Genomic DNA, 12,525 nt, shown 5'->3' with positions numbered 1-12,525 from the left:
TGACGATAAGACATCATGGTTAGCAGGTTCAAAATGTCATTTTTGTATCTTTTTGTAGAATCCATATAAACCTTTCTCTACTGTTTCTCCTTACCAAATCAAATGCTTTAGGGGAGGGAAAAAAAAAAAAAAAGGCAAATGCCACAGTGCTCCTAAGCTCCCCTATAACAAGAGATGTCTTTCACCAGTGCTATTGAGCAACTCTACAATAACAAGCCACTTTCCATAGCTCTAGCCTGTATGAGGTACCTTGCCACAACAAACCATCATGAGCAGCCCCAGCGCTTATGCGGAACTGTACAATAACAAACCAGTGTTCTTGAGCAACACAAGCAAAGGGGGAAAAGGTTTAAGGAAACATCTATTTTGTTTCAAGCTTCTAAGAGTTTATTACACATACCAGTGGGGGGGGGGGGGGCGGGGAAGAGTGGAGGGGAAAGTTATTTATAAGCATGGTGAAAAGCATCCTTATTGCCCTTTTAAATGCCACCTGTTAATATTTTATTTGTAATTTTGCATATTTAATATATTTGGAGGGAGATAAAAGAATTTTCATCCACATATGATCTACTGTGTATCCTCCATGCTGGCTGCTTTGGCCATAATGAAAGTGACAGTGCAGTACTTTCGACACTCTTATGTATTACCAGCCGAGAGCCTGTCCTAGCCTGGGGTGTAATCATTGAATCAGATGGAAGGGGGAGTTGTACTCCATGTCACATCATATTTTTGCATTTCAGTGTCCAGACTACTTGATTGTTTTTGTCTTTTCCCTTCCTGTAATCGTCCACCTCCTCAGCCCCAATTTTTCTAAGCTGTTACTCACACTCCCTTGTCCTGGGAAGATCAGATTCTGCCTCTTTCATCAGCAGACTCTGCTTTGCAAATCAAAAGTAATGCTTTCTCATTGGCTGCCTGTGTGACCTCTCTGCTGTGCCTATTGATCATGGGTTGACCACTTTTGACACTTGTAGATCATGAGTCTTTGATGGGTTTGTGGCATAGCTGCTGCAGCTAAGTGAGGAGGGAAAAATATTTTCAGTGGATGCCCAGATAGATAAGAATGTAACAAGAAGGGTAACCAAATGGCATGTGTGACATGGCAAGGAGTGACTGACCCACTGCTTTTTGGATTTCAAGGCCTTATCCCCACTTCTTAATGAACAGCACTGGTTCTTGGTTCATTATTGCACACTGAGGGTTGTAGTATCAAACCAGATGAGAGAGCAATTAGTAGTAGTAGTAGTAGTATTACAGTAGCACCCATAGTCCTGATTGTACATGGTGGGCAGTTCCTGCCCCAAAGAGTTAATAATCTAACTAGACAAGCCAGATAAAGGGTGGAAGGGGAAACAGAGGCAGCGGGAGGTGAAGTGACTTGCCTGAGGTCACATAGTAAGCTCGGTGTCAGCAACAGACTCCAGGGCTTCCAAGTCACAGTCCGGTGCCCTGCCCACAAGCCAACACTGATTCTCAGGAATGTTAGCACCACATGGTGAGAGATGATGTTGCTTCATTTTAGAGCAATGGGCCATCAGCAGCTGTTTCTCTTCTCCCCCGTGTGTGGGGTGGGGGGGTTTCCTCCTACCCCACTGTTGCGCAGGATTTCTCATCACGGCTCAGGTTCACAGAAACAGAACAGTGCTGACCAGTGGCAGCAAGGGATACAGATTGTTTCAGTTGCTGCTCCTATTTTTTGCAGCTCAGGCTTCCCCTCTGCCTTGGATGTCAGCCTTGATTTGAGGAAAAAAGGGAGGAGGGGGAGAAACAAAAAAAGAGAATGTTGTCTCTTTAAAATGCAAATTAGGTGACTTTTAAATATTGTCCCTCCAGCTCCTTTAAGACGTGACATTTTCCTCCTCGTTTCACCAAAAGCTGCTTGTTTTTACACAGTTCCCCCCGCCCTTTCCGAGCCCATTAAGGCACTAACTGTGTGTGCACAGGGCCCAGGATATCTGTCCTCCATCCTGCTTGAACAGAATATTCTCCTGCAGTTGAGTAGGGTAGTGGGGATGGAGGGGAGGATTGGTCTCCATGCTGAGTCTTGCCACCTGTTGCCTTTTTCATTCCAGGCCCCTTCCTCTCCCCTCCCCACATTGCTCACCATCCCCAGTGGATAGGGCTGGGACCCGCCTTGCTTGCCAAATACCATTCTGATGCTGTCACTGCTTCTGCACAGATAGCATCTCTGACAGCAAAAACGAACTTTTCCCCAACCCGCTGCCCCATGCTTTCCGCAGAAAGCGTTCCGAAGTGTCCCTTTCTAGCTGAGCTAGAGGGGCTGTGTCACAGCCTCTTCCAGAGTCAGCCCAAAGAAATAAAAAAGGCTGATGCTGCGCCAAAAGAAGCCCTTGCAAATCCACTGGTGCAGGCATTTGGCACTGGCACCGGTTAATTTTTCACTTGCAACTATACACACAGGTACTCTTGCTTCATCTGCTGTGTATGGAAAGGCGCCCCAGTCTCTCTAGCTCACCTTAGAATGTTATAGTAAGAGATCTGTGCTGGGTTTGATTATGTTACAGTGCATATCAGGCCGTAAAAGACCATGAGCAGTCAGAGCAGCACAGGCTGCCAGGTTAACTGGCATTAACTAGAGACTGGTTGGCTTGAGCCGCAGCTTGGCAAAGCTGCTCTGCCACCCATAAAAGTAGTAGATTGACTGTGTACTTGATGTCAGAGAGACCTCCAAATTAAGGCTGTTTTTTTGCTTGGCATTCAGCTCCAGGCTTTGCTATGAGAAGCATGGCTATGATAGTGGACTGGGCGTCTGGAGAGGGGAGTTTGAATCTCAGCTCTGCCTGCAACTCATCTGATAAATCACTCAGAGCAGAGTAGTGGTTTGGGGTAACTCAGTTTTGGGTCCTCAACTTGAGATGCCTTAAAGGTGCCTGATTTTCAGATAGTGCTGAGCACCCGCCCTCTATCAACCAGGCCTCTTTAAGGTGTCTCAAGCTGGGCACTCAGAATCAGTAGACACTTGTGAAAATCTTGCCCTTAAAACTTGTCTGTCCCACATTTTCCTCATTTGTAAAACAGAGACAGTGATACTTACCCACCTTTGTATAGTGCTCTGTGATCCTGGGATGGAAAAGCGCTGTATAACATATGGTATTAGGATTATTACTGGTAATTGCCATATTGTGCTGCCATATTAATAAGAGCTCTCTTGGATAGCAATATGGAAAAGCAAGGAGTATTCCAATTCAGAAAGAAAGTAAGTTGGTGTGTTCTTGTTTTATTATTTGTACTCTTCATGTGGAACGAGGGCCAGAGCCAGTTTGCTAGCCTTGTTTGTGCTGGCGGAGCGTCAGTCTGGTATCCCCAGCACACCAGTGAAACCAGTAGTTACCAATTTTTTTGCAAGCCACACTGGGACTGTAGGAATTTTATTTCTTCATGGTGTTGAGGGAAAGGGGTCCTGCCTGCCAAAGGACTTTTTTATGCTTGAGGGTGATTTATAGGCCAAGCTGAGCCACTTGTGGAAAAGGCAAAGCAGCTCTTGGCAGCGCCCCCAGAATCCACTGCAGCTGTGGGGTAGTGAAGTCATCGGCATAACAACCATTGCAAACAGAATAACAAAGTCTGCTCTGTTCTCATTTAAAATAATCTTTCCAATTCAGAAACCACATTAAAATTTACCTTTCTGCATATAATAAGCATAATAAAAAGGCAGATATTTCTTAGTGGCACAGTATGGATACCTCAGTTATATTTATGTTTCACTTTAGCCCTTGTATTGTAACTGTCTGTCTTGCCATTTATTTTTTAATGAATGAATGAAGCCAGTGTTGTGTCGTGGAATACATCTGTGACTGTCCTTTTGTCTCTCCCATTTGCAGCTCTTTAGGATGTAGTCATGAAATGACAGTTCTGTTCAAGGAATGGCAGGAAAAGATCAATATTTGTTTTAAATATCACCTTTTATCCTAGCACTAAACTGACTGTGGAAAAAAAAATTAATCTCTGATTCTCTCCTTCCTCCCTTCTTCCTTTCAGGTCTCTTCAGATCCTCCTGCTTCCAAAAAGCCCAAAATTGATGACTCTGCTTCCCAGTCTCCAACTTCTGCTGAGAAGGAAAAGCAGTCCAGTTGGTTACGGTCCTTGTCTGGTTCATCCAATAAGGTGATTTAAGTAACACACTTGCCCTATTTAAAATAGATTGGTGGGAAGATATTTGTGCTTGGTGTCCCTCCTTTGAAGCCAATGGAACACCACCAAGCATGGCTTTGACCCGTGCTTTCTAAAATGAAAAATGTTTTCCACATTTCCCCAATGAAGAGTGAATTACGCTGTCCTTCCCCTTCTCCTGCTGCCCCTCAATGAGAACTGGCGTGGCTGTGGGATGAAATAAGCAATTTCTTGATGCCTCAGTGGTATGGGAATCCTGAAAGGCCCTGGAGCCCCATGTGGTCTCTTGCAAACCACATGTTATTTGTTGGCAAGCAGCAACTGAAGGGGATTTTAAATCTAATCCAAACTCGGCTCTTCCAGTGAAAACTGCTAAGCAGTTAGGGCCAGCAAGCTGACCTCGCTGGGGAATTGTGCTAGAGATAACAGAACACATGCATGCTCGCAAGTCAATAAGTTTCCCTTGCCATTTATACTTCTAAAAAATATACTCAATGGTGACCTATTTTTGTTTTTCTCTTCCTTTCTTCCCTTCCCTCCCTTGCAGAGTATTGGTTGCGTCCATCCCCGTCAGCGTCTCTCTGCTTTCCGGCCTTGGTCCCCTGCTGTTTCAGCAAACGAGAAAGAGCTCTCGACACATCTTCCCCTGTTGATCCGAGACAGGTAAGAAGACATGAGCCATGGGGTGGGAGAGAGAATCAATTTTATTTGACAGAAATCCCCTTTGTGGGGGTTTCCCTTGTGTTGATATTAGTAGCTATGTTGTTCAGTTCAATTCAGTCCACTATGAAAGCAGCTGCAGCTGCAGAGTTTTTGATTCTGTGGAGGAAAAACAAGAAAGTGGCAGAATTTGTGCATTCATTAATTCAGCTTTCTTGAGTGAAACATGCCTCAAAAGATTGGGAAATTTAGGATCTGTTCATGAGTCGTTGCTAGTTCGGTGGTGCAAAGACAAAATCATTTTGTTCAGTTAGTCTAGAGTTTTGTCCATCTGCTATTTAAAGATGACTTGGTCATCAAATTCTAGGATGATGGGTGGCATCTGCACCAAATTGGTTAGAACCAGTTATTATCACCAGACAGCTCTTTGGTGGCCCCTGTGTAATCTGTCTGGTGGTCTCAGCCCAGGTCAGTAGCACACAAGTGTCCCTGTCACCAAACAACCATCAAAGCTGACACATTGGCTCCCTTGTTGGCAGTCTAAGCAGAAATGCCCTGGATTGAATGGGCCATAGAGCTGAAACCATCCTCATGGTTGTACAGATAGTCTCATGAGATATGGGTTGAGACATCCTAGGCATGATGGTTCATGGAAGCATCCACTCCTGCTGCATTTATTGTTCCTCATTCTGTAGGGCACATTTCACATGCACTAAATTCACCCTTTTTCTAAGGCTCTCAAGCCAGTGTCCATGTATAGTAGTCATCTGTTAAATTTACTGTCTCTAAAATCTTATCCCTTTGGCATTCGCTGTTGAAATATACTGAGATAGCTGTCCCTAGTAACACTCAAACTCTGGCTCATGGCATGTTTGACTTGTGCTTCTGAACGTCTTGATTCTGTACTTCCTAACAAACACTGTTCAGTCAATCAGTCTACTTCAAACCCATTTTATTGAATGTACGAGTTAGTATTTCAGGATTTAACAGGGCTTCCAGTTGTTATGGGAATTAATGGAGTTGGCTTCCAAAGCCATATGCCTATGGCTGCTTTCTTGGTAATTATTATTATTACAGCAGCACAGAGATTGGAGCCCCATTATGCTTGGCGCTGAATAGCCACAGAGAAGAATCCCTGCCCCAAAGAGCCCATCATCTGAATAGATGAGAAAAACAAAAAGTGGGAGGGGAAACAAAGGCGCAGCACATCAGTGGCACAGTTGGGATTGGACCCCAGGTCTCCAGTATCCTACCCATTGCTCCCATCCTTCTGGCTTTAAACACTCTGTCCTCCTGTATCAGTCCATGATTTTTATGTCTCCCAGGACCCCCATCCCACTCCTGGTTACTTCTGGAGAGGTTTCAACAGCATTTCTTAGCACTGCCGCCCGCACTCCTTTCTGCAGATCCCCCCAATGCCTTATCCATCATTCCAACCTGGCTGCTTAGATTTTTATTTAAATTGTATTTATCTCCCTTCTGTACAGCTCTTTCATTTTTTTGGAATGTAAAAGGGTCTGTACTTGTACAAAGGTGTTTAGATCCACGTGATTCTGCATGCATGTCTATACAGTATATGAATGTTCGTTTGGCTGTAACTGCAATAGGGTCTGCATATGGAAATCTCCATGGACACCTGGAGGTCCAGATTTGGAAAAAAACTGTTGAAGTTGTGACTGCAATCTGTGCTTGTGCACGCTGTGTATAAATGTATACTCTATTTGCATGTGTACCCCACTTTGTACATGTACGCTTGCTTTTGCATCTACAAATTATACAGCCAAGGCTTTGACAACCATTGTTGGAAAGTTGCTGTTATGGGCCTGATTCTGCTCTCACATTAGGTTTTTATACTAGTGTAACTCCATCGTGTGACTTCAATAATTACTCCTGATTTATACTGGTGCAAGCGTGATCAGAATCAGTTCTTGTCTAGGCAGTGGTGATAGTGCTGCCCATACTTGAGGTTGCCTGATGCTTTCCATTGTAAGTCCCTGTTTTCAGTTGTTTATAATCTTGCCAAACTTTAACTGCACAGGTTGAAAACTTTCATGCCAGTTGTCTGCCTCAGACTGAATTTTTTGTACAAGTTTCAGCTGAAACGGTTAGGAAGCTTCTGAGAAGAGATTGGGGGAAATACACTGTTTTGCTCCTGTTAAAAAAAATTCTTACAACCATTTTGTTAATACACTCTAGCACTTGAAAAAAGTGCTTAGAATTTGGTTGGGGAGTCACCCTGGTTTCGAGCATGTGTCTTGCTGTCCCTGTGAAAATTCATCCACATTTGGCAATTATAAGCCTCAGAAAAATTTTAGTTTGCACATGCTCACTGGAGACTTTAACGTATAATTAAAGATTGTCTCACGCTACATATGTGCAATGAAGCTGAATTAAGGCTACACGGGCAACCTTAATTCTGGCCTTTCCTACCTTTTGAGTGCTTGACATTGCAATCTATGTTCTTTAACATACTTCATTGAATGTAATATAATATATACACACACACACATACATGCAATGTGGAAAAATTAATTATACAGTACAGAATGTTGTTGGCATTCCCCAGGCTGTGCAATCTCAAAATTTGCAAGGCATTTGTGGGTAGGTAAATGGAAAAGCACCATATCTTGGAAGAATCAAAAAAGCACCAGAAACAGAAATATGGAAACAGCATTTAATGTATGGGAGACTTGAGGGTCTGGTACCTTCTGCGTTCACAGTATTTAATTCCTAATTCCTGTTGAACTAAGTGGAGGTTACCTGTGTAAATCCTCTGTGCCTTTAGAAGAGCATGGAACACTTAATGGGTGGAGCTCACAGGGCCAAATCCTCAGCTAGTGTAAAACAGGGTTGAAATCAATGCAGTTGCATTGTGTTACACCAATGGAGGATCTAGCTTTTCTCAGTACAATAGGCTGAATAGGAGGCATTGTGAAGGCAGGGGCAGGACTGAAGTTTTCCCTTTTTCCTTCATCTCTCCCTTTCCAAACAGTTTTTATTCCTACAAAAGTTTCGAGAATGCTGTGGCCCCCAACGTGGCTCTTGCACCTCCTGCTCAGCAGAAGATTGTAAGCAATTCCCCATGTGCCACAGTCGTGTCACGGAGCAGTGAGCCGCTGAGCAGCCCAGTCCAGCCACGGAAAAGAAAGCTGCCTGCAGACAACTCAGCAGTCCCGGAAGCAATGGCCACCGTCACTGCTACCGAAGAGGACAAAGAGTCAGAAGCAGAGATTGAAGTAGAAACCCGGGAGGAATGTAAGTGTGAGTTATCTGCATTTATTTTTTTTTTCCTTAAATAATTTTGGGCTTGGAAGTCAAACTTCCAGTGGAAGTTTAATGGGAGTTGAGTGCCTAATGTGATCTAGATACCTAACTCCCCATGGCCTCTTGGAAAATCCCAGACTTAAATAAATGACTGAAATAGTGAAAAACAGAGAAATGGTGGCATAAGTCAGGGGTGAAATTTTCACTGGAGGGCACCCAAGTGTGCACCCACAGAAAAGCACATGCATTGGCTGCCCCCACAAAACCTCACACTTGCATTAAAATGGTGAATGCCCATGCAAATGAGTATAACATACATCAAACAGTTGTGATGCTGCGCTGGCTGATCCTCTGGTGCAAAAAAATTCTGTCCTGGGACTTACATATGCAAGCTGAATTTCACCCACAGAGACTAGCAGAATTTCCCTATCCAGTTCTTCCCCAAAACACTGGAAATGTTCTCCAGATGGAGAGTTCAGATCATTTGCATGCAGGCATGAGCTCAGTGGGCTAAATCCCAAGTCCCTGCTCAGACAAAACTCCCACAAAATTCCCACTGGCTTTGGTGGGAGCCTTGCAGCCCTGTGCAGTGCTCAAATTTGTATTTTCATCGTACATCAAGTATCAGGGCATAAAACGTTTCTTTCCTTTCTCCTGTTTGCAACATTATTCATTGAGTTGCTCCATGTTTTCAAAGGGTCTCATCCCATTCGAAGTGAGGTTGCTGTGAATGCAAAGTACAACTGTTTGTTCACTTTTGGGGTTTTTAATTCCTTTCTTTTTTCATTTTCAGTCACCTCATCCCTGTCCTCACTCTCCTCCCCATCCTTTACTTCGTCCAGCTCTGCGAAGGACATGAGCTCACCTGGAATGCAAACCCCAGCCACTGTCAGCAACTCCTTTGAGGTTGCAACCCATGCTGAGTCTCACAGCAGCGGGTTGGAAGCTGAACTGGAGCATCTAAGGCAGGCCCTAGACAGCGGCCTGGATACTAAAGAAGCCAAAGAGAAATTCCTCCATGAAGTGGTTAAAATGAGAGTGAAACAGGAGGAGAAGCTAAATGCTGCCTTGCAGGCTAAACGCAGTTTGCACCAGGTAATGATGGACGACAGCTTCCTGCATATCCACTGCCAAAGGGAATCAGTTGGCTAGTCTTGCATTGAAAATAATTCATCTGTCTTTCCAAAAAGTTAGCAGTATTCCCTGGAGTTCTGGTTCGAAACAGAAAAGAGCAATGCATGGCATACAGGAGCTTTGTCTACATTTCACACATGCCACCTGCCTCTGCTTAAGACAGAATCCCAAATTTTTAACCAAAACCAAATCATTTTCCCAGTTTCCCTTTGAAAAGCTTGCCAGGCCCAGCTGAGTTAAAATTGTTTTCATTTTGATGAAGTTCACACATTTCTCTCCCCAAAGAAGGGCCTATTGAGAGCTTTTGGCAGTTGGGATGCATGTAAAATGTCACCCTTGTCCAACCCAGGCACATCGCAGCAGGGCATGGCATCAGCATGCTGGGGAGGCGAGATTGCCAGTCTATAATCAGCTATCTACATCTATGTGCTAGTAACCAGGGTCCAGTCTGCATTTGAAGCAGAACTAGCTGGTAACTAGTTGGAGCATAACTAGGTGGTATTGTAGCCCCAGTTCAATGGAGCTGGGATATTTTCTTTAACAATGAGGTCCACATTATTTTTAGCATAGAGGTCTGGGAGCAGAGGTAGCAGGGACCATCTTGCTATTTGCCAAAAGCAGGCACATGTTCCTGTTAGCCAATAAATGCCAGGTTAGGGGGGTCACTGGCTCAGATATAGATGTGATTGGTTTGCACTAAGGCTTTGCACCAAGAAAATGTAATATTAGAACTTAGGTGCTCTATCACTGTCCCCATAGCAGGAGAAGGGTGCCCGGATGAACCAGATTCATATTTGAACCAAAGTCTGCCCAATTTATTGGCACTGACTCCAGCATTAGGCCCAGTCTTGCAGCCCAATCTCTCACACTGATATACTGCTCCTGTAAAGTAGTCCTCTGTATCACAGGTTGCAGGGTCAGCTCTCAAGGGGAAGGAGATCTAGCACTCTCAGTCAGCCAGAGCTGCTCACTCCCTCTATGCCCTAGGGGCAAACCACTTGGTTTCCTTGTGTTTCAATGAAGCCAGCTATGTTTTAAAAAAAAAAAAGCAAACCCCATTTATGTATAAAGCAGGTGCTGAATCCACGGTGAGCTTTACAGGGTTAATCAAGCAAAGGAATGTGTCAGACTGGAAGAGAGGATGGTGTCTGGCCCTTGGTTTCCATTTCAGCAGCTCTGAGTTTTCTATTCCACAGAGATAGGGAGTACGTGCATGCGCGCCCCCAGTGTTGGGGTTGAGCTAACAATGGCCTGGCTGGGAAGTGAGATTATCAAAGGAGTGAATTTCCCATGACCCGACTGCTGAGTGTTACTTAACAGAGACATGTTGCTGTGAGGGTTTGCCTCGGACAGAGAGGAAGTCCAGCTTCTGGGGGCAGGGAGTGATGTGCCATAGTTTATTTAATTTAACCCTTTAAAAAGCCAGATCAGAGCCATTTTTTGCAAGCAGAAGCGTAAGTAATTGGTACATAGATATGGTATTGAGATTAGAATATTCGTAATGTGAAAAGCATATGATATATAGATGTGGGCAGTGTACATACACACACACACACTTTTTTTTTTTTTTTTTTTTTTTTTAACTACCAGTTAGCCTTCTCCTGTCTTTTTGTTCCCTTTAATTTCCTTCTGGTTTAATTTAATTTCACAGCTCTCACTTGGGTGACAGTTTTCATGATAGTTGTTCATGCTAAGAACTTAGATGGCAGGAAGGGAAAGTTTTCAGGGGGAAATGGAGGTTGGATTTAGCTTTGCTTTTACCGCAGGGGTTTACTAAATGTGGCAGAGCATTCCGCTCCATGGGCTGCACACAAACATAGATAGTACAACAGAACTGCTTAATGTTAGAAATTAAAAATAAGTAACTTATTTTTACACTCATCACAAGTATCTTCCTGGCCAGTTGCAATGGAGTTGTTGCTTGATTTCAGCAGCTGTAAAGCCTTTCTTGACCAACTTTGCCCTTCACAAGTGGCAGTCACAGGCTGCATTGTCCTGACTTTGTGCAACCTCAGCTTCGTATCTCCAGATAAAGGACAACCATTTAGGTTAACTCATTTGATCCTTCAGGCTGAAAGCAACTTTCAGAGTGTGCAGCATTCAGCACTGGCAGTGGATGCACCAAAAGAGTTAATTCCAGTTAATCTTTCTTCAGCCTTAGATAGTGACAGCCATTTTGCTTGATAGTAAAGATGCAAAATTTGGATCAGGCCTGGCTTTTTAAAGAGTTCAGGGCACCTTGGACCCAGGGTACTCTGGGCCCAGGATTTTGGCTTGGTCCATTAGAAGAATTGGGTCATTTGCAAAATTATGAGCTAGGTTCAGATTTCAGCCTCCTTCCCTCCCCCAACACTCAAAAATGCAGCGGTGTTTGAATCTGGAGGTTTGGTTTAGATCCATCTCTCCTTTCCAGTATCAATTAAGAACATAAGAGCAACCATACCGCATCAGACCAATGGTCCATCTAGCCCAGTAGCCTGTCTTCTGACTGTGGCCAATGCCAGATGCTTCAAAGGCAATGAGTAGAACAGGGCAATTATCGAGTGATCCATCCCCTTTTGTCCAGTCCCAGCTTCCAGCTGTCAGATGTTTACGGACACCCAGAGCAAGGGGTTACATCCCTGATCATCTTGGCTAATAGCCATTGATGGACCTAACCTCCATTAACTTACCTCATTCTTTTTTGAACCCCGTTTCTTGCTGTAATCTTGTATGAGCTGCTTCTGTTCCTGTGATTTTTCTATAATTGCTTGTGCCTTCTAGGAGCTGGAGTTCCTCCGCGTGGCTAAGAAGGAGAAGCTGAGAGAGGCAACCGAGGCAAAGCGCAACTTGAGGAAAGAGATTGAACGTCTTAGAGCTGAGAACGAGAAGAAAATGAAAGAAGCCAATGAGTCGCGGATACGACTAAAGCGGGAACTGGAGCAAGCCAGGCAGATCCGGGTGTGCGACAAAGGATGTGAAGCAGGCAGGCTGCGGGCCAAGTACTCTGCCCAGGTAAGGCCAGGCCTTTGAGAGTTGAGCTTCCCTGCTCTCCACTTCTTAGGGTTAATCAGCCATCCTTCTTCAGCCTGTACACCCCTTGACTCCAGTAGACATATTCTTTGCCTGTGTAGGTACCTGTATGGCCCCTCTGTAGTATCTAGGCCACCCGGTACGCTGAGACATGGGGAAGAATTTTCTTCCATTTTACAGACGGGGAGCTGAGGCAATAAAGAGGTGAAGTGACTTGCCAGGTCATGTAGGGAGCCTGTGACAGAGCAGAAAATTGGACCTAACTCCCCTGAGTTCCAGTCCAGCACCTTACGCACAAACCCATCCTTCCTTCTCCAGAGTTAG

At 44.4% G+C, this 12,525-nt stretch overlaps 1 protein-coding gene across 3 annotated transcripts in view; it reads left to right on the top strand.

Moving 5' to 3' along the window:
- The window catches only part of SKI (SKI proto-oncogene), a 141,640-nt gene that overhangs the window by 123,114 nt on the left and 6,001 nt on the right, over positions 1–12,525 (top strand). For 2 of the 3 annotated variants that reach the window (XM_067567160.1, XM_067567162.1), the window contains exons 2-6: positions 4,000–4,125; positions 4,679–4,794; positions 7,784–8,052; positions 8,849–9,150; positions 11,953–12,183. In XM_067567160.1, the coding sequence (XP_067423261.1) occupies positions 4,000–4,125; positions 4,679–4,794; positions 7,784–8,052; positions 8,849–9,150; positions 11,953–12,183 (1,044 nt within the window). The remainder of the gene's footprint in view (positions 1–3,999; positions 4,126–4,678; positions 4,795–7,783; positions 8,053–8,848; positions 9,151–11,952; positions 12,184–12,525) is intronic. The other variant, XM_067567161.1, reaches the window with a different exon arrangement.

The sequence above is a fragment of the Emydura macquarii genome, unplaced genomic scaffold (assembly GCF_026122565.2).
Source record: "Emydura macquarii macquarii isolate MOO-44397 ecotype Brisbane River unplaced genomic scaffold, CSIRO-AGI_Emac_v2 contig_2768, whole genome shotgun sequence".
Classification (NCBI taxonomy): domain Eukaryota; kingdom Metazoa; phylum Chordata; order Testudines; family Chelidae; genus Emydura; species Emydura macquarii.
This window is presented reverse-complemented; position numbering and strand designations above follow the sequence as displayed.